The 21,976-nt window shown below is 45.0% G+C and overlaps 4 protein-coding genes across 4 annotated transcripts; 1 reads left to right on the top strand and 3 right to left on the bottom strand.

The window, feature by feature from the left end:
- Positions 1-233: 233 nt before the first annotated feature.
- slc19a1 (solute carrier family 19 member 1) lies at positions 234-4,450 on the bottom strand. Its single transcript, XM_079296405.1, has 5 exons — positions 3,917-4,450; positions 2,703-3,486; positions 2,157-2,349; positions 1,898-2,039; positions 234-1,608 (listed from the first exon to the last, which is right to left on the bottom strand). Exons 1-5 carry the CDS (start codon positions 4,181-4,183, stop codon positions 1,417-1,419), a joined length of 1,578 nt encoding a protein of 525 aa, XP_079152531.1. The 5' UTR covers positions 4,184-4,450; the 3' UTR covers positions 234-1,416.
- Positions 4,451-9,363: 4,913 nt separating this feature from the next.
- On the bottom strand, positions 9,364-10,669 carry LOC306797468 (C-X-C chemokine receptor type 1-like; the record flags this gene model as incomplete). Its single annotated transcript, XM_079296834.1, has 1 exon — positions 9,364-10,669. The coding sequence occupies one exon, from the start codon at positions 10,667-10,669 to the stop codon at positions 9,593-9,595; it is 1,077 nt and encodes a 358-aa protein (XP_079152960.1). The 3' UTR covers positions 9,364-9,592.
- Positions 10,670-13,760: 3,091 nt separating this feature from the next.
- Positions 13,761-18,106, top strand: arpc2 (actin related protein 2/3 complex, subunit 2). The gene is made up of 10 exons (XM_079296414.1): positions 13,761-13,976; positions 14,774-14,808; positions 14,981-15,093; positions 15,835-15,880; positions 16,074-16,260; positions 16,397-16,490; positions 16,712-16,838; positions 16,927-17,027; positions 17,178-17,278; positions 17,834-18,106. The coding sequence occupies exons 1-10, from the start codon at positions 13,903-13,905 to the stop codon at positions 17,853-17,855; spliced, it is 900 nt and encodes a 299-aa protein (XP_079152540.1). The 5' UTR covers positions 13,761-13,902; the 3' UTR covers positions 17,856-18,106.
- Positions 18,107-19,778: 1,672 nt separating this feature from the next.
- Positions 19,779-21,758, bottom strand: LOC306797467 (keratin, type I cytoskeletal 18-like; the record flags this gene model as incomplete). The annotated part of the gene is made up of 6 exons (XM_079296833.1): positions 19,779-20,012; positions 20,378-20,503; positions 20,600-20,761; positions 20,854-21,010; positions 21,106-21,188; positions 21,390-21,758. 6 exons carry the CDS (start codon positions 21,756-21,758, stop codon positions 19,779-19,781), a joined length of 1,131 nt encoding a protein of 376 aa, XP_079152959.1.
- Between the last annotated feature and the right edge of the window lie 218 nt (positions 21,759-21,976).

The following is a 21,976-nucleotide window of genomic DNA, read 5'->3' as shown; positions in this document are numbered from 1 at the left end:
GAGGTTTCCTCACATCACTGCTCAGCTGAATAAACGGAACAACAGCTCGGAGGACTCTTCCTGCTGTGTGCAGCTGCCCAAACAGTTAATACCAGTCCCTCAAACGCAGTATTAACATGGAAGACACTATATACTTGGATATGAAATGTTTTTAAAAACGATCGAGGAGCTTTTCATCCACCAAACTCATTTTATTAGTGAATACAAAATAAACATGTAATTAACGTCAGTGCTGGTCTTTTCACAGCATTCAGAGATTCAGTTATTTCAATCAGAAACATCGACACATTATGAATAAAAACTCACATCACTGTTGCGTCTGTTGTAAAAAAAGATTCTAAATTGTACAGACACGCCTGCTTTTTACGTCAGCAAATGGATATTCTTCAACAACTACTTCTTGTTTGTAGTTTAGTTCCTGTTGCATTGCATTCCTATGTGTGTTTAGTTAAAGATCCTTAGTAGAAACACGGGCCTCCAGTCTTCCTGCTCAAAAACAGAGAAAATAGAATTAGCAGCAATAAGATGCAGCCAAGCAATCATCCTGCTCGGCTGCATCGTCACCCAGCATGCAGCTGAAAATCAACACCAACGAGAAATATCAAGTTCAACAACCAAAAATTCATTGATGTGCATTAGGACTAATTATCCAAATCGGCATATACGTGTGGAAACTACCGGTACACAATCTGCAGCTTGTTTCACTGCATCAAAGAAGTATAAATCTAAATATTCTGACGCTGCAGCTTCTAGCATCGCAGCCACAATAAAAAATGTTTCAGAAATCACATTATCTAACATACTGCACACAATCTGCAGGGTTCCAGCTTCACATGAACTGATCAATTTCATGTGATAGTGAGAATGTGATGTGAAATTGGATTATCAATACAGAAATAAAAAATTGTACCGTATACCTCTAAAATATAGTGATATGGATATTTGCTTTTTGAAAATGGTACCAACACTTAATCACAGCACTGTAACATCACAACAGGAGTGGGAATAAAAGAAGTGTGATGTCGAATCAAAGCTGCTTTAAAGTAACACTTAGTGGCCACATCGGAATCAGGAAACTCCTCGAATACAGAAAGGTGCTCAATTCTGGCCATTACATGAATGGTCCCTCTGTCTGCGGATGAAAGCAGAGCACCGCCTCATGCTTTGTATTCAACGTTCTAAAAAGGAGAATTTATTCTTCTCACAGCTTATCAAAGACAAATAGAAAACTCTCCCCTGGTGTTGGTCCGACTGGTGCAGTGCAGCACAGCACGAGAGGCACTTCTGTGATTCAAGGCTCACGTACAAACCACCTCATGGACGTCGAGGGTTAAAACGGTTGATCCCGCTGAGTCTCAAAGCTCCGGGTAAGATATCGACAGAAAGCAGTTTAAAGGCCAGACGCGTTTCTTGTCGTTACGCACTGTTGCCGTTGGACAGAGGCTCCGCCTCAGACTCTGCAGCCACGGGGCTGAGCTCTGTGGACGCCACCTGTTCCTTGTCCCCGCCTCCTTCACCCTGGTTTCTATAATGGCGGGTGATGACCACCGCGGCACAGACGAGGTAGACGACGGTGAGAATGGTGAAGTATACGAAGTACACCAGGAACTGTAAGAATGACAGAAAATATTAAAAAGGAGGATGACAAAAGTTGTTCTTTGCTGACATCAACATCCCTCTTCTTTTTGCAAAACAGAGACCTACATTCTGTTTCTCTACGCCTCCTAAAATGTTTGTCTTCACCACCTTTTAGAGACTGCAAATGTATGATTTGTGACAATAACGTCCACTAAAGTGCACCGACATAACCGCGCATGAGATACATGCGAGGGGGGAACCACAGCCAAAGCTCTCTGAGCCAAGCTGCCGGCGTTCACGTATTAAAAGACCGTTCTACCTGAGACTTCACGTCCAACGCCAGGCCTCTCTTGTCAGAAAATATCAGGATGATGATGCTCTTCAGTATGGTCCCCAAAAAGGTGTTGATGCCAAACACTAAGGCGCACAGCTCCTTGGTGAGTGACGAGGCAATCTGGAATCTATGGAGACACAATGATCACCACGGGCCAGACGGGTGAGTAAAGGAGGTAACTTCCTGGAATGTCCTTTTGTGGTTTCATATCGAGATTAAATGATGTATTCTACGTGGCACTCACGTGGCAATCGGCACCAGAAACTGGTAGAAGCCCCTGAAGATGACGTAGGCCGTGTAGCAGACCCAGATGTCGTCCGTGGTGGCCATGAGGAGCAGCAGACCCGCCTGCAGGGCTGTGTTGACACCGATGACCAGCTCGGACCAGACGTTCCACCGAATCTTCACATAGCTGGCGATGAAGGACGTCAGCGCACCTGCAGAGAGATCACAACATCTGCTTAAAACAAGCAGTCTGCACACAGATGTTTACCTGCGGTCACCTGAAGGAAGTTCAGATTTTGTTTCACAACCTAACCTTTTACTGCTTGAATGTGACCTCCAGGTTATTGAAACAAACTGCTACCTTTGTGCTTTACAGCTGATTAAAGAGTTATGACGTAACAGAATAAGAGATCAATGACTCAACCTCTTAACAACAGGTGACAGAAAGGCAGTCAAGGAGCACACATTGGATTGTAATGCACCAAGGACTATGAAACGGCTTTATGAGCACAGAGCAACATATTTTCATCCAAAAACTAAACTACTAGCTCCAGAAATGTCTCACTCAGCAGGGTAGAAGCTGCCTCCACTCCCCCGTTGTAAACGTTCTTGTTCTCAGTGACCGGATGGACTGTGTTCCACAGGATGTGAACGTAGAACAGCACCAGGTAGTACCCTGTGGAGTTGAACACCCACCACAGGGACCAGAGCCTCAGGTTGGGCCTCCTCGCCACATTTCTCACCTCCAGCAGCATCTGCAAAAAGACAGAATCCCTCCAGCGTGACGCAGAGCACGGGGGGGCTGCCGAGGACGAGGCGCTCTCTTTCGGGTTCATTTGGTCCAGTTCTGACTTGGCGGCGGCCGCTGCCGCTTCCTTTTGCTCCTGAAACCGCGTCCGGTTGAAAAACAGCGAGCGTTTAGGCCAGGGCAGGAACACCGACAGAGTCAGTCCGAAGCTGACGAAACCCAAAGACACGGCGCTGAGGGTGTAGAAGCTGATGCCGCCGAAGGAAATGCACAGCTGGCCCAGCACCGAGCTGGTGAACACCCCCAAGAGGAGCGCGGAGCGCGAGTATCCGGCCACGCGCTGGTAGAGGGCCGGGCTGACCAGGGAGAAGATGTAGGAGGAGTAGGCCACGCGGCAGGCCATGGTGATGCCGTAGAAGAACTCCATGAACTGCATCTCCAGGAGGCTGGTGCCCAGCAGCAGAAGGAGCCAGATCACCACCTGGCTGACGCCCTGGATGATCAGGACCGGCTTGTAGCGCAGGAGGTCCGTCAGCAGGAAGGCCGGCACCAGCACCACCATGTAGGAGTACGTCAGCACGGGAGTGATCTCATTGGTCACCTGGAAAATGACAATTCAGAAATCAGTGAGGCAGATTAAAGCTGCAGTTCACAACAGTTTTTAAACTTTGAAGGGACTACGTCGCATTGTTTCGACTAAATCTTGATATTAGTTTTTTTTTATTATATGGTGAAAATAAGAGTCGCGGTCCTCGGATGATTTCCCAGCCGTTCTTCACAAACCTCTCACACTGACCCACTTTGGAGGAATGTGAACTTTGACCGCTGTAAGATGGATCAGCAAACTCTCCGCGGGACATTCATTCATTCATTCCACTGTGTAACGAGTGCTCGACTGCATGTAGAAACACGTCTGTTGTCGGAGCCTGGGGTGCTTTTTGCTGTCAATTCTGTCATCTCGTTTACTGGTTGCATCGGTGTTCACACAAAGACATATAAACCTGATCAAAAAACCTGACGACACCACTGACCTGTTCCCGGGTGAAGTTCTTCTCAGGGCTGAGTAGATACGGTGTAATGAAGGGCTCGCCGGGCTTTATCGAGATCATAAACCCGTAGAAACACAAGAATATTACGGCCCCCTTCCACTTTCTGGGCTGCGCGGCTTCCCCTGGGGGACCTTCGGCAGCAGACACAACCATCTCCACGTCTCTCTCTCCAGATGTGGGCGCATTCCGGTCCATCTCCTTCTCCCCCTCTGATCGGGCCCCACTTCCTGCTGTGTCCTCCGCTACCATTGTGTCAGCGGGACCACTCTTGTGATGCAGAGTGTAACTTTTCTGCTGCTTCAAATCACCACGTGAGGATTGCTTTTGACGTGGGGGGAAAAAAAGCTGCCGACTTCCTGCTGTAAAAACCCAAGAGGGCAATGACAGGGTAGTTAAAATGCTACATGTTCACATGTAGGAGGAAATGTTGACCTTTGCCTCATTCCACATGGTGACATTTTCTGACAGCAAGCTGTCCAGCAGCTGGGTCCAGTGTCATTGTTAACCTGAAAAGATAACGAGGTTGTCAGTTTGTCTGATTATTTTGACACAGTCTCTTTGTGTTTTCTACTGAGGCAGAATATAATTTGCTGTTTTAACTCAAATAGGACTTTTATCAGTGTTTCTTAATGAATCACATAGAGGTGAAACATGCCCCCTGATGAATGAATTGCATGGCCTGAATCCAGATATTGAGGTGCAATAAAAAGAAGTTGCACAATCCACTCATTGGGTAACAGTGCGTTAGCATGCCAGTGCCTCTACGACTGTTACGTTAGCTGCTAATGTGCTACACCTGGCTGTGTCACACCGCCGCAGACACCTGTGAAACCACCTCACAGCACAGTTTATGACACGTGGGCGAGGTCCCAGCGAGCTAGCAAGCGCGCTGACAGTATAACGTAACGATGGCCTGCCTCGGTCGGCGCTAGCTGCTATTGGCCTGTCGCGAACGATTCCGTCGTGACGCCCTTTCCGGTCATTACGCTGTCATTTTCTTCGGCGATCGCCAACCAAACGCAAGTAATATTAATTCATACATATCAAATCATCTACGTGTCAAATTTCATGAATATATATGGACGTTTATATGTCTAAATACTATAGGAAAGTGACTTTGATGAGAGGAAGCAGAAAGAACGCTCGGGCGACGCTCTTTACTCTGAGAAGTGTCGCTGTATTTTCTCCGTATTGCTAATATAAGTTAGCATACGAGTTTAGTTTGTAGCTAGCTTTACACTACTTTGTCTTGCCAATGAAAATATAGCATTGATGTGTGACATAATCTGTAGTCGAGGGGAGGGAGGCAGAAATGTATTATCTATTTATGTAGATAAGCCTCCAATATAACACAGTGCTGTTATACAGTATATAAGGTTAACCAAAATGTAATGTTTTTGACTTAAATGTCTCTCTTGTGGTTTATGTTCCTGCCTGAAAAGAACAGAGACAGAGAACAGCGACAGAGAGAAGGAAGAGAAGAGACGCAACGGGAGACCGCAATAAGCAGAAAAGACCAGAAAGCAGACTCAAAGAAGCAGAAAAACAGTAGAAAGCAGACTCAAAGAAGCAGAAAAGGCCAGAAAGCAGACAGCAATAAGCAGAAAAAAAAGAGTAGAAAAGACAGGAAGAACCTTTAAAGTAAGAAAGGTAGGTATTGTGTGTCTGTGTGAAAGTTTTTTCCTTTACAGGAGGATCAAGAAAATAAGAGATGGATATAGAAATTGTAAATCTACAATGGTTTAAGGTAAATATATTTTTGTCTTTGCATGTGTTAAATATGCATGAGTCTATACATGGTAATCTGGCAATTTATAGAACTATTCAATTTATTGAGACATGTACTGCGGCTTTAAAACAAATTTTGTATTTAATTTCTTACTGTGCCAAAATGTGCCAAAAATAAATGTGTATTTGCAGATGCCAAACATGCGGCAAGTCAGGAAGAGGGAGAGGAAGACGAGGAAGTGGACCCAGGAGGCCATGGCACAGGCCCTACTGGAGGTGAAAGCAGGCAGGCTTTCTCTACGGCAGGCAGCCCAGCAGTTTGGGGTCCCTAAGTCCAGCCTGAGTGACCGAGTCAGTGGAAGGGTGTCCTCTGACTGTGTCTATGGTCAGAGGACACTCCTCACCCCTGAAGATGAGGATTCCCTGGTGGAGTACTGTTTGTATTCTGCCAGTCACGGGTTTCCACTGACGAAGCCTCAGGTCCTGGCCCATGCTCTGGCCATCTATAACCTCCGCCACCGGGACGCACAAAGAACCGTGCTTGGCCAGATGTGGTGGATAAACTTCCGGGAGCGGCAACACCATCGCCTTACTGCCCGGACCCCAGACATCATTGACCGTGGGAGGGCATCCTGCGCCAAGAGGGGGCCAATTGAGGAGTATTTCGGCCTCCTCACCACCACCCTGGAGGAGCACGGGTTGAGGGAGAAACCTCGTCAGATATACAACTGCGACGAGACAGGGTTTTCTGCTGGACTCTACAAGAAGGAAGGTCATCGTGCCCCGGGGGACTAAACATGCTTACAGGCAGGCCCAGGGAAGCAGAGACCACATCACCGTCCTGGCCTGCCTCAACGCGGCTGCGGAGGATGTCCCCCCATTCATCATCTACAAGGGGGGATATCCTGGGGGCCCCTATAACAAGGAAGGGGTTCCCGATGCCCTCTACGGGAAGTCGCCAGCAGGGTACATTGACAGTGAGCTGTTTAGGAAGTGGTTTGTCGGGCATTTCCTGAAGTTCGCCGTGCAGGAGCACCCGCTGCTGCTCATCATGGACGGACATCAATCACACCTGGATCCAGAGCTGGTCCGGGCGGCACAGAGGGAGGGGGTCATTCTCTTGTGCCTGCCACCACATACGTCTCACATCCTTCAACCTCTGGATGTGAGTTTCTTCGGACCCTTGAAGGCAGATTTCTCTGGTCGGCAGTGAGCCACTCCTTCTTGGTTTCTAAGAAGGAGTTTTCAAGGGTCCTAAGAGACTCCTACCAGAGGGTGAAGGATCGGAGACTGGTGGTGGCTGGGTTCAGGAGGTGTGGCCTCTACCCTCTGGACCCAATGGCTATATACTGGTCACGGGTCATGCCGTCCGGGCCGCGGCGTGGGGCCTCCTCACCACCTCCGCCAACCTCATCGGCATCTTCCTGGGCTGCGCCTGATGTTGCCCTCCCCTCCCAGCATCCCCTTTCTCCAGCCCCTATCCCCAATCCCCAGAACCAACCCCCACCTGCCCCTCCTCCCAATCCCTACATGATCCCTACATCCCTGGTAACATCAGGCCGGATAACAGCAGACCTGGCCCACCTCCTGGCCGAAATAAACTACAACCGCAACACCGGCAAGGTCAGGAGGAACATCACCAAGGCCAGGTTACTGACAGCTCAGGAGATGTCTGACGTCATCGTGGAGGCAGAGGACCGTGCTGCAAGACGGGAGGCCCAAGCTCTGGCCAGAAGAGACAGAGAGCAGCAGCGGGCCGGAGACACCGGCCCGGCAGCTACTTCCTCTACCCTGTCTGGCGGCTCTCGCCCCAGCCGCAGAAGACCAGTGTCCCTCGGGGCTACTACAGCCACCAGCTCCGGACTTTCCATCGCCGGTCCCTCATCACGCTCTGCCCCCTCTCGTGCCTCCCACGGCCCCCGGCTGCCTGCCAGCAGCACATCACCACCACTGAGCCTGCCTGCTGAGGAACACCGCCACCTTCCCCCGTCTCCTGGTCAGCGCATACCTATTTTGCAGTTGAATTCACGTATAAATCAGAATTTATTAACTATTGTTACGCATAAACATTATTATAAGTATGTATTTTAGAGTTGTAATAATAAAATATGATTATTATTTCAGAGCCTTCAACATCGGCTGCGGGACGTGGCCTGATTTTTAATAAAATTTTTGATTGGTTTGTTTTTAAATAAATGTTTGCACAGAACTTTTCAATCATTTGCACAAGTTATTTGTCTTTCACTTTAACAATGTAGCTTTTTAATCATGAATACTCGTGTTTTTAGTTGTAATATAACTCTTACTCTGCACTGTTATGATAATAATTGTTATATACAATATGTGTACATAATTGTTAAATTCCATACATCAGCTGGTGTTTTGCCAGTGATTGACATGAGAATAGTTTAACAAAACATCCAGCAGGTGGTGGTATACGCTCAAACGGAAATTAAGGAGCTTTTATTGCATCATTTGGAGTGGTTGAAGCGTGATATCTTATTGTGAAGGACAGAACTACGGTCCCGGATGTGTTGACAGCATTGATGGTCATTTTTGCGACCCTGGAACAAGCGAATATCCCCGAAAAACCAGCAGCAGCCAGTGTTTACAACGAGGATAGAAGTCCGTACGGATTAGGCCAAGAGCAGTGCACGGCTAATTCACCCGCGTTAGCATCGTTTTAACGACTCTGGTAAAGGCAAAGCTAACTGTAATAATTACAACAATATTTCGTTTGAAAGGTACGAAGTTTAACTTCAGTTTAACACCATTAAATCAACTGAAAACATGACACGATAATTTGTATCAACATTGTAAGTGAATTGTATTGAAACATTAGCTAAAAACTGTCCGGTTTGGGGTACAACTCAGTTACAACAATTAAAGAAATGCACTCGTGTTGCTTTTGTAGGCAGAAAAATGAACGACATGTTATTTTAAGCAAGCAACCGACCGCCCAGTCAACACAACACGCTGGCTTTCTAGTAAGAAAGCACACATTTACAATTTTAGGGAACAGGAAATTGAATTTACACAACGTGCATGACTTACCTCGTGAAAGTGCCTGGCAGCAGCGCTTAGCTCACCGACTATCACGCGCTTCTCTCGTCGCATTGACTTCTGGGAAATGTAGTTCTGCAGTTTCACTTCCGCGTCAACGCCGATGCATAATAAGATCAAAGATGAAGTTTAAGTTCCAACAGTTATTTTATATGTTTGTATTTTGCAAGTGCTTTGTTCGAGGTCTGTTAGACGAATGACAATGTAACTACTACTGCGAATAATAATGTATATAAATATATGTAAATATAAATATATCAATGTTGGTATTTCGGATTAGTCAAACACTTTATTGGTTAGGATGACCTCGGGTACCAACCACAGGTCTACAGGAATAAATCAGTCAGTGCAGGAATGATTACAAAGCCTTTTATTTGTAATGATTAACTTGTCACATGAAATGTGAATAGCATTTGCAGTTTTACTGAAAAAGACAGCAGTATTTACAAACTTTGCAGCATATATCAATGAACACAGAAATATCAGCTGGACCATAAAAATACTGTCAAGAGTGAAGGCTTAAATTCTGCAATGCATGCAGTCCAGTATTCTTTGAGTAAAGACACTAACAAGCATATCCAAATACTGGTCAATTCTTGAGCAAGGAAAATGGAAATTGATGAGAAAATGAACTGAGACTTGATCAAATCAGAGGCTGCAAATCTGAAGGGTTTCATAGTGGATGTAGACAACAGGAAAGTCAATAGATGGCAGCAGCGCACCACAAATCAAAAGTAGAGAATTAGCTAAATATACTATAACAGCCTCTATTCAAGGATGTTCTGGCTTCAGATGGACATTTTTATCTGGCTCAGAAAAAAAGGGACAATGATAAAAATACATCTTTTTTAAAAGTCTATTGCGGTTTCAGAGAAGAGCTCCGTTGCCTTCTGAAGTGTGAGATGTCGACCTGCTAATATTTGACCCCAACATCCTCTCCTGTCTGGCTTTCATCTGAACAAGTTGGGTCATTTTGTTCCTGAACTTCTCTCCCACGAATGCGTAGAGGACCGGGTTGATGCAGCTGTGGAACAGAGCCAGGCTGTTAGTTATCACCAAGGCCAAGTTCACGGATCTCTTGAAAGCGCAGCTGAACGGCATCAGATCAGCCCTAAGGACTGTGTCCACCATCATGGTGATGTGGTACGGCGTCCAGCACAGCAGGAACACAATCACCACGGCTATGATCACCTTCATGGCCCGGTGCTTCTTGAAACTGCGGGTGTGCAGCAGCCTCTCGATGGTGATGCTGTAGCAGATTGCCATGACAAGCAGAGGGAGCAAGAAGCCGAAAATGTGGCGGAACCCGCGAGTGGCAATCCTCCATGAGGAGGCGCTGCCGATGTCAAAGGTCTCGCTGCAAGTTATCCTCGAGTTTAGCTCAGAATCAGACGTATGTAGCTCGATGGCATCGTTGAAAAGCGCGGGCAGAGCGAGGGCCCAGCCGAGGGCCCACGCTGCTGCACACAGGAGCCAGCTGCACATCCTCTGGCGACTCCGGAGACTCTCGCTGGCGTGCACAATCACAAGGTAACGATCGATGCTAATACAGGCCAGAAAGAGGATGCTGGTGTAGAAGTTCGCCTCGGTGACGAGGCTGAGGAGCTTGCACATGAAGTCCCCAAAGATCCATCCTTCAATCAGCGCCACAGCCCAGAATGGGATGGTTAGGGCCATCAGACCGTCTGCTATTGTCAGGTGAAACAAGTACACATCCGATGGAGTCAGCGCCTGTCTGCTGGTGCCGATCACCCACCCCACCAACAGGTTCCCTGGTATTGCCAGTAAAAAGATGGCGATGAGGATGACACATAGGATCAAAGCTGATGTCGGAGCCGGCGGTTTTATCTCACACGATAACGTCGTTGGATCCACAACGTAGTGTGTCTGATTCCCGTCGTTGGTAATGTTCAGGTCCTCAAAAATATAGAAGAAGGAGGCCATGACTATGGATGGAAAATAGATTGACACACATTATCATAGCCCTGCAAAAACATTACGATTTGAAGCTGCAATTATGCTGCAAAAATAAATTTAAAACGAAGAGTAAACTGCAGCAAGAGGACGAATGATATTTCTTTTTCAAGTTTCGAAAATTACAAACAGCTATTTACCTATAATGGTAAATATTAAAACGTAGAGAAACAGTAGAGAAGAGTACTTAGGTTTGCTAACATTAGCTTACATCAGCCATGATGAGCTACTGGTCGTATACCAGACCAAGAAACCAAAACCCCTGAGTCTATTAACGTGAGCACAGGCATTTTTTTTTATTATTCATCAATTTAACTTCTTTGTACTTAGAATATTGGGTTATTCTGCTTTTCAAAAGTTGCATAGTCTCCTTTTAATACGCAAATATTTTTCTATAGTTTCCAGCTATGAGAACAAACTATCAGACGCTCACCTTCTGGCTTCGCTGTAGCTGCCTTTCAAGATGACAACAACTCAACACCCAAATGAGTCTGTGCCATTGAGCATCACTTTAAATGTGTTCCAGAAGTTGTTTCTTGATGGAGAGTTGACCCAATGTCCTGTTTCCTTCCCCAATATGTTGCTGCACATGCCTGCGTCATCAAATTGCTGCAATACAGGTGTGAATTATGAAATGAATGATGACTGCTTCTGGAAAATTAGGCCTTGTTATTAAGCAATTAGACTGATGGGGCACAAATCTAAAAGTTGTGAACCACTGGTTTACACAGTCATACTTGTTAATGATTTTTAAAACAGAACATAAATTGGTCCCATTTTATTTCAACAAAGTGAAGCTTTTTTTTCTCCCAAACTCTCTCTTGACACCATTATGTCCACAAATAATGATATTTTCTTCCAAAATAAAGCTCCTAACCTTTTGAATAAAGACAAATCTGTGAGAATAGTAAACCGCAAAAAACAATCAGGTAACACGTGATGGTACACTGTTGCAAGTCATTGGGTAACCAGGGGTGTTTGGTAAGGTGTTTTACAAATCAGCAGGTCAGGATGTCAGCTGTGACACTTTCTGGAAATGAAACATTTTGTTGTCACACTTGAAGTTGCAAAAGTCCGGCATCATTCCCCCCGTTTTGTTCCCCTACAAAAGAATCAGTTACCAGCTGTGCTGTTTTGTTGAGATCGTTGTGATTTTGGTGAGTTTGTTGAGCATCAGTGAGCATGCAGAGAAAAATGAGAACCACCCAACAGTAATAACAGGGGATGAAGCTAATGGAAATGCTTCACTGACACTCCTCCTCCTCCTCTCGATCTTAAAGTCACGATATGTTTATCCAGACGCAAAGGTCTGTCTCCTCTTCCTCCCATTTGTCACCATAAATCACTTCATTCTGGTTCTAAGAGCTGCCACACACACTAATCAACATAGCGCCGTGTTGCTTCTACTGTCGTCCCTTCAGCTCAGAACTGAGACATAAAGGTTCCAAGCCACTAAATGAGAGTGTTGTTTCCAGTCTCCCTCAGGTAACATGGAAGTCCCCCAACGAGAATAACCTGTTCTTGGTTTCTGGTCACTTAGGTCGCCAATGTCCGGATCAACAGTGATAACGGCACTAAGAAAATAAACGCAGAAAAAACAATGACTGAAAAAGGCTTGAAGCAAAAGTCAATATCAGTTTTGTTTTGTCGAAAAAACTAATAAGAACAGAAGAGTGAAACTTGGCACAGTCGTGACCATTCATTGGAAGAGCTACTGTGCCAAGTTGTGTGTTTCCTTCTTTGGAAATCTCATGAGTGACAATAAAAAGATGTTTGTCTCTAAAACAACGCTGGGATGATTCCTGCAAAATATGAAGCTGAAATCCCTTTAAAACGCCCAGCTGTGCTTGGAATTTAGTTTATGTTGGGAGTGTATATCCATCCATGAGATAACACTTTTTATGAGTTTTTTTATTTGACAAGGGTCTGCCTTTAGGCCGTTATTCTGCTGTCACCACCCTGATGTCCTCCCATCTGTTTGTTTTTCTGTAATAATTTGGTAGAACAATGTTACAATACTCCACTACAAGTAAAACTCCTGCATTTAGAATCCTCCTCAGGTAAAAGGCTTGTGACTAATCAGTTAGTCAAGTAATCTTTTCACATTTCATTGTAAAACCATACAGTTGCATTGTTGTTGTCTGCTGTGTTAACATATCAGACTTTAATTCTTGAGTTTTGGTGAACTATCAGTGACTGAACGCTAGTTGTGTTCCTACGTTAATGTTTCTTCTTTTATGTTTGGACATTAACAACATGGTCGTTCTTTTATTACATTCCTGAACTTCTTCTTTTAAAAAAACACTCAACTGAAAAGTTCAAAATGATTGTATGTTGGTCGTGAAGGAATGCACAACTATTGCTTGCAGTTATTTTTAACACACCTCATGTTAAAGGAAACATTGTGACTTTGTTTTTGTCTGTCAGGTGATAACCACAGAGTCATCTGTTTCCGTACATTTGATTTGAATAAACCAATTTGGATCAATCAAATCAAATGACCAAAAAGTGGTACGTGGTTGGTAATTCAGACTTGCTGATGTGATATGACTTACTTTTAAAAATGCCAAATAATAGATATCTAAATGATGCCTAAAGGGTTTATACTATGTTTATTTCAGTGAGGTTTCACAAGAAGAGATGAAGAAATGGTAAATTCAATACTGTTAAGATAAGCTTTATTACAATAACAAAATGATATAGATAATATCATTATTATTTTGTCTATCTGGATAGAGCGTCTCTGAAAGGTATGTTGTAAATAATTAGGATACTTTAGTCAATAACAGATACCTTCAATGGATAGGGTGATTAATGACAGATAATTGAGATTTATATAAAGACTATGTATTTGTTTGTTTTGCATACTTTGTATATTTGGACATTTGTTTAATGCAAAACTGATCACACGTAAAAAGCTAATCTCCGTCGTTCATTCAATCAGCGACAGACCCGTTTCTTTGCCACAAATGAACAATATCGTCGTAACGATTGTTTTTATACAGGCAACATTGTGGGCCCCCTTATCTTTTGGGGTCCTGAGTGTAAAATACGCGGAAGCGACAGGCGGAAGGAGCCTAGGCGGAAGCGGTCTGATCTGTCAAGGCAGGAAAAATTTTGCAGAATTTGACACAAAGAGGTTAATCCCACCAAATAGCACCGATCATCCCCCCCTTTTTTCCTCGACACCGGCGTCCGCTGCGATGATCCTGTTAGAAATCAACAACCGCATCATAGAAGAGACGCTGTCGTTGAAGTTCGACGGCGCATCCAACGGGTGAGAAATCATTGTTACACCTGGCTAGCATTGCATGCTAACGTCAGCTAGCTTCTGATGGCTGCATTCAATGAAGCAATGGGGGTGGGAGGGGTTTCAGAGGCGGTTGATCACCGTTTGCAGCTTTTTGAACACGTCACCTAGTTAGTCGTGTTTTCTCGTTGAAAATGTGGATTGTTTTGATCAACCGCCGTGAGTGGTTTGCCCGAAGCTGGGGTGTGTCTTCATTATTCCAAAAAAACATATCCGGTGACGTCATTAACCATTAACCATCAGTGTAACAACACAGGGCTGCTGCTGTTGTATTAATTGTTGTTTCCACTCAATAAAATGCCAAATATATGCTCTCCACGGCTCTTTTAGTACCAGTTAGCGGCTACTTGTTAGCCAACCATCGCCTCTCTCTCTGTCCAGCTTCCGCATTCTTGCAGTCAAGCAGAGTCAAGTCTTGAGCCGTGTGCAGAGCTTCTAGGAGCATGCAGTTTTGGACAAGCTGCTGCAGCATCCACCTTTTAAAAATGTCCATTTATTACACGTTGTAGTTGCATCCCCTCAATAGTGTTTTTCTGGTGAAATATTTATATGTATTGTCAAAGTGAATTATTAGAAAATCCTGCTGAAATATGAATGTTTACGGTGTGTTTTTCCAAAGATTTTGGACAGAAAATTCACATCAGTAAACGGACTTGAAATCAGAGCTCAAAGACCTCTCAGAAATAGTGACTCTGAATTATTTTGTAATTATTTGTGTCTCTTTATACCTCATGCGTCTCCTAATTAAAATGGTCTCCTTGCAGAACCAAACCAGATGCCGTCGATGTGACGTTTGCAGGTGAGATTATGTGGCATAAGCTAACTACACATAAACAATAATAACCTATTATGCAATCAACCTGTTGCACATGCTCAGCCTTGCCAGTAATCGCTGCTAGATGGCACAAAGTGTCAGGGAAAAGATTAAGAGTTCTCCCCACGTTATTGTTTCATGTTCATCTCTGCCGCAGACTTCGATGGCGTCTTGTACCACATCTCCAACCCCAACGGGGATAAGACCAAAGTGATGGTCAGCATCTCCCTGAAGTTCTACAAGGAGCTGCAGGAGCATGGGGCGGACGAGGTACGACACACCAAACCAGGAAGCAACATATAACGTAGATCATATGTCAGAAGCTGAAATATTGTCTTTTAGGTCATAAACCTGAGTTTTAAAAGTTAAAAAAAAAGTGTGACGGGTTACTTCATTAGAAGAACACTGATTAGCTTGATTTCTAACAGGTGTTGGTGTCAATTTTGAGCTGATAAAGTATTTTTTTTAAACAGTATGATGTCATGATTGCTATCTGCTCTCTCTCACACACACACACACACACACACACACACACCTCCACTCCTCCACAACAAGGGCTCTGTTGCCATGTAAGGAAGAAAGCAGCTGCAGAGGCTTCTGGTAGAAACAGGAAGTGAGTTTGTGTGACTCACCCCAGGCGAGGAAATGCTGACTGCGAACAGCAGCCACTGTGTGTGTGTGTGTGTGTGTGTGTGTGTGTGTGTGTGTGTGTGTGAGAATCTCTTGGCTGCCGGTCAACAACTTCCCTCCTTGTTCCCTAAAGCTGAAGAGCAGGGGGATATGTTCCCTGCCTGTGAAGAGTCTATTTAGAAAGCAGTCTCACACATTCCTATCTCTTCTTCATTGGACGTGTTTAGCCTTGCTGCTTGGGTGGAGGGTCCACACTGCTGCGTTTCCCTCAGCTGTCTTTTGTTGACCTTCGCTGCTCCATTGCCAATACCTGAGATAGATTTGCATTTCTGTGTTTTTGAGAAGCGAGATGAAAATAACAGCTCGTGTTTTTAATTACAGCTGCTCAAGAGGGTCTATGGGAGTTTACTGGTTTCAGCAGAAGAGGGTAAGCTCACAAAGTTACTGATTGCTTGAGATTTTTATAGACGACTAACTTCCTCATAGCCACTTTGTTCCTCATTTCTATCATTTTTATTTACGAGTATTTGTCAGTGTGTGGTAGCTCACTTGAAAAGTACTGTGCAAGCAATGAGACATTTTCTACCATCTTTAATCCTCACCGCTCCGTTTCCTGCCAGCCTACAACGTGTCCCTCCTCTATGATCTGGACGCGCTACCGGCCAATAAAGACGATATTATCCACCAGGCGGGTATGCTCAAGAGGAACTGCTTCGCCTCCGTGTTCGAGAAGTACTTCAAGTTCCAGGAAGAGGGCAAAGACGGCGAGCAGAGGGCCGTGGTCCACTACAGAGAGGACGAGTCCATGTAAATGCAAATTCAGATATTCGTGCGACATGAACACACCCAGATTCATGAGGAGTTGTGGATTGACACGTTCTTTAGTTAAATTTTTCAGCTTTTAAACCTCTTGACTCGTTTTGTGTTTTGTTTTTCTTCTCAGGTATCTGGAGGCCAAGAAAGACCGAGTGACGGTTGTGTTCAGCACGGTGTTCAAAGACGACGACGACGTCATCATCGGCAAAGTTTTCATGCAGGTGCGTGAGGCCATATGTATACGCGAAGTCAGCGAGCCGAAGTAAAGGCCGCTATAACGCCGAGCATCACGTTAGCGCTGGCCGCCCTGGAGCTAACGCAATGAGCTAAGTATAGCTGACGAGCTCATCTCGAGAGCCGAACAGATTTCCTTCTTCAGCTGTCGCAGCGAAAACATTTTCATTTCATAATATAAGTGTCCGGTCGACTTACTTGTGTGTAGGAGTTCAAAGAGGGCCGGCGAGCCAGCCACACGGCCCCCCAGGTGCTGTTCAGCCACAGGGAGCCCCCGCTGGAGCTGAAGGACACGGACGCCGCTGTCGGGGACAACATTGGATACATCACCTTTGGTCAGTACGCCAGCATTGGCTTACAGCTGCACTACTGTAACTGCTTATCGACTAGTCCGATGTATTGACCCCGATTGGCCGTTTTCAGTCCTGTTCCCGCGTCACACCAACATCAACGCCAGAGACAACACCATCAACCTCATCCACACCTTCAGGGACTACCTGCACTACCACATAAAGTGCTCCAAGGTCAGTTCAACTTCACCAGAACCCACAGAAAGCCCGGCCGCAGATCAAACGAAGGCCCTTCCTGGCTACAACTTTGAAATCTGTACGTGCGTGTTTGTGTTTGGTCACAGAACTTTGTTTGTGTGATGACAATCTCCTTTCCTCCGAAAGGCCTACATCCACACACGCATGAGGGCCAAGACGTCCGAGTTCCTGAAGGTGCTGAACCGCGCTCGCCCCGACGCCGAGAAGAAGGAGATGAAGACCATCTCGTACGTAGCCTCTCTCTCTGTACCCCGCCGCTCACATTCAGGTTCAGCTCGTCTAATCATGAGACGCAGTGTCAGGAGTCTGTGTTCTTATTTCACAGGTTTTATTTATCCGTTCCTTCCTTTTTCCATCGGTGACTTTGTGTGTTTTTGAGGTGTGGCTGTGTTTGCCGACACACTTTTTGCAGCGTTTTGAAGTGAGTCAGGGAGTAAACAGTTGAAGAACAGTTGTATCTTTTGAAATAATTGCGAAAGATAAACTGACTGAACAGAGAGTCTTTGTCCCGTGGTTAACGTGTAACTGAAGCGTGTTAACGCCCCTCCGCCACCATGTTTTGAAGAGGAAGAAACATTTGCCATGAATTCCGTGTTTTGAAGACGGAAAAAGATGTTATCGGCCAAGAAATACTGAAAATGGAAGTGGCGATCTCTCATTGTTAACGGTTTGCAGAGTAAATGGCGCTGTTGTCGGGTTTATTGAAGTCTGTGTGCAGTACCGGGGAAGACGATAACCTGTTGGGTGTTATGTCCTTATGTGTCTTTGTCTTTGCTTTTCAGTGGAAAAACGTTCTCTCGCTGAGCCCCCCCCCCCCCCAACCACCAGAGAAATCCGATCCCCGTGTGGACAAGCCCAGACGCGCTCCACTGAGACTCAACACCACATCGGACAGGACTCCTCTAGCCCCCAAATACATGTCCAGTCTTTCCTCTTTTCTTTTTTTTTTTTGTTTTCTTTTTTTTAAATGAATAATAATGTTTGCTCAAGATGAATGGAAACACGGGCATTCCCTGCTTTGCATAGTTAAAAGAGAATTATTAGCCCTATATAAATATATATATGAAAACAAATTGACATTTTTGATACGATATCTTTTACTCCATTTGGTACTCTTGCTTGCCCCTCAACCTTCACCGTGAGATATATCCATGCGTTGGATGATTTCACCCCCCCCCCCCCCCCCCTCCGTGCTCTCATTTCGTCTGTACCATTGTCATCTGAAAGAATAAAATAAATCACTTACGACAAGAACCTTCTGCTGTCCTTTCCTCTTCTCCTAAGCAAATAAGTACATTTGTAGATTAACCTGTATACTGGAAATGCTAAACTTTGGTTTTAATGGCTTTTAAAATATATTGAATATTAATAGATATTAAAATATATTGAGGAGGATTCAGGAGGACAATGCTGGTGCCCCATCCACCCAACCTACAGAACCATCTGCAGAGCCTGAGGTAAGTGTGTGATGCTGTTGCAGTCTATGTTTGACACTCATACCTTGCGAGACAGAGGTTTTCGTAAAATTCATGATCTTTTCATCATTCTAGGTTGCGGCCGGCAGCAACAAAAAGAAACGCTGCGAAGTGTGTGGACCCAAGACGGACAGAACGACGCGATATACATGCATCAAGTGCAAGAAGTACATATGCAACACACACACACAATAAAACTCTGCCACTCATGTGTTGAATAGGCTGGTGTTGCTGGTATGAAAAGCCAATGTGTTCAATGTAAACTGTGTGTTGTGCTGTGTAAAAATACCTGATTACTGATGAAATTCAATGAACTTCAAATAAATAAATGTTAATAGTTATGAACAACCTTGCTTCATTTGTAAATTTGTTGAATTTTGTCCACTCATATCTTGATTATAATTGATTTTCTTGATTTTATAAAAAAAACAAAAAAAACCGAGTAGCACTTTAATTCGTAAATGTGTTATAACAAAGTTAAAGGGCAAATATTAACCATATTTGCTGTTTATATTGCTTCTAATTGTGATGAAGAAAACATCTGTTGACTATTTTAACTTAAAATTGTTTGTGTTGAATTTAAAAACCCAAAAATACAGCGGGTCCAACAGACCCACAACACCTGCTGAGTAACAAAAAAATGAACACCATACAAGGGATATGTATTTGTTTCTTTCTACATTTCTTCACATGGAAGTCATAAGCTGTTCAGTTGGAGTATTCATATAATTACAGTAAGTACACAATCCACATTCATGCAAAAGTATCCCTGATTGACAACCACTGCACTCTGTGATTAATAAAGTGTATTGTATGAAGTGTTAAAAAAAAAACCAACAGCAACAAAATGAGCGACTTTCTTTTGAAATCAAACATTTATTCACGGGCGGCCTCACAGTAACTTCACAGGTTAGCAAACAGTTTGATGTGAAAGTTGGCTGAGTGACAGCAAAGCTTTTTAGGATCAGGCTTTGGCCACCTTGTCCGCTTTCTTGGGCTTTTCGGAATCTAGTGTGTGATCGCATGCAGTTAAGTGGAACAAGAAGGCTTTAAAGGACTGGTTTGACACGCTTGTTTGCTTTCTGGCTCAGATGCAAATAAGCATGTTTCCCCAAACGATGTCTTCAAGAGGTGATGTGAGGGTTAGATTTGAGATCCTGATCATTTAAAGTTCCCGTTCCGGGTGTGAAAGAAGCCAACAAGCTCTGACGTCATGCAACCATCGTACAGTATTTCTTAGCCGCCGCCGTCCTCACCTTTCAGGGTCGGGAGTTGTGCTCTGCATCAGTCGCTGGTAGTTATCCATTTCCGCCTCCAGCTTCATCTTCACACACAGCAGATTCTTGTTGTTGTCGACGTGGCCCTCCACCTGTGCCCTCACCTCCTTCAGCTCCGCCTCCAGGTGCAGTATCACCTGGTTGAGGGGCCCCAGGCGCTGGCCGTACTCCACTTTGGAGCTATCCAGGACCTCCTCCAGATTGTGGATCTGAAAGGACGACATGAAGTGATTTTTTTCTTTTTTTTTGCCTTTAGATATCAGACCGAGACGTGAAACGAATAGTTCCCCATGACTTCTGGAGCCGTGGCCTTTTTAAAGGTTCAGCGTTTTGCTATCGGGCAGATCCAGGTGGCAGTGAGACGGATGAAGAGTTTGTCTTAAAGGAGCAGGTTTTCATGGTAATGACAGGGCAGCCAGGTATGCTTGTGAAGAGGTCAGGTAGACTGACACCCATCATTCCGGCTTTCATCTGACTGGTGTATTAAAAGGCGTCTCCAAACTTCTGAATAGACTTGTGTGTGTGTGTGTGTGTGTGTGTGTGTGTGTGTGTGTGTGTGTGTGTGTGTTGTTACCTTGCTTTGAAAACTCTGGATCTTAATTTCCAGAAATGTCCTCTGTTGGAGCAGTTCCTTGAGCTCTGACTTCCCAGAGTGCAAGTCCTCGTTATTCTGGGCCTCCACCACCTTGATGTTTTCAAACTGGAGAGGGAAAAATGAGATGAAAGTGTTGAGATGAACAGAGGAGATGGACTGAAGAGAGAAAGAGAAGAAGAAAACTACGTCTAGGTAACGTACCTCGCTCTGGTACCACTCCTCGGTGTCCATCAGGTTCTTCTGGGCTAGTTTCTCGTACTGGAAGCGGATCTTGTTGACAACCTCCCCCAAGTTGGAGCTCTGAGACTTAATCTCCACCTTCACCTCGGAGTCCTTGATCTTCTCACGCAGGACATCCACCTCCTGCAAGAGCCACAGTTACAAGTGTGCCCTCAGATTTCACACGGATGCACTTTTGTGACACATTCTTGAGTTGTTTCTGTCTCAATTCTCACCTCTTTGTGTTCCTGCTCGAGACGAGTGAGCTCCTCCTTCACCAGATCGATCTCTTTCTGTGTCTGCGTTTGGTTGAACTTGGTATCCTCAATGGTCTTCTTCAGGTCCTCCAGGTCTTTTTCTAATTCTTTCTCTGCCTTTTCCTCCTCGTCCAGCCTGCATACAAAGGGGGAGGAACCAACAATGATCCACACAAACCACCGATGAAAACAAACGAAGTTCACTGAACTTTATTTTAGCACGAAATTCACTTTTTGTTGAAGTCTTCAGCAGCCAGTTTGGTGTTTTCAATCTGGAGCAGCAGCTTGGCGTTGTCCATGGTGATGTCTTTGATCTATGAAGATGAATGCACGATATTACCAGTGATATCGTTATTTGGATACAATTCGATTTTACCTTAAATATGTAATGCAGTTTGTCATATTTCATGAGAGGACGCATGAACGCGAGAAGGAACAATGTGCTCAGCATGAAATAAAAATAACTTCATATGTTATACGAATAAATAAAGTGAGAATGAAACCTGATGACCAACCTGCTTCTTGAGATCATCCAGGGGTTTCTCAACCTCATCCCAGTCGCGCCCCTCAGGTGTCTTCCTCTTGGCCAAAATCCCATCAATCTCTTTCTCCATGTCGTCGTTGTCCTTCTCCAGGTGCCTCACCCTGCCCAGGTAGCCTGACAGCCGGTCGTTCAGACCCCGCATTGTCTGCTTGTCGTCCGCGGGGGCCACGGGCGCGGCCGCAGCTGGAGGCTCGGCAGAAGTTGCCGGAGCGACGGCAGCGGAGTCTCTGTCCGTCTCGTTGCGCATCATATTGCGCAACCCCTCCAGGCTCGCCACGGACGCCCTGGAGCCCCTTCCCCCTGCGCCACCGAACATGCTGGCAGCGGTGTTTGAAGGCATGATTGCTGCTGGATGAGAGGGAGCGCTTCTGACTGGAGGGTCATGATGTGATGGAGGTAGGTTTTATACCTGGTTTTTACGCATGCATCCGCCCTTACCTATACCATTGGCTCCCGGTGCCCAGCACCACTCCTGGACAAACTGGTTCAGACTTCAAATTCAAGTATTTCATGTTGATTTTTTTTTTTTCACTGTTTTTCTGCACTTGTCCTCTCTTG

The sequence above is a fragment of the Melanostigma gelatinosum genome (genome assembly GCF_949748355.1).
Source record: "Melanostigma gelatinosum genome assembly, chromosome: 24".
Classification (NCBI taxonomy): Eukaryota; Metazoa; Chordata; class Actinopteri; order Perciformes; family Zoarcidae; genus Melanostigma; species Melanostigma gelatinosum.
Note: the sequence above shows the minus strand (reverse complement) of the source record. Positions and strands in the feature narration are given on the sequence as shown.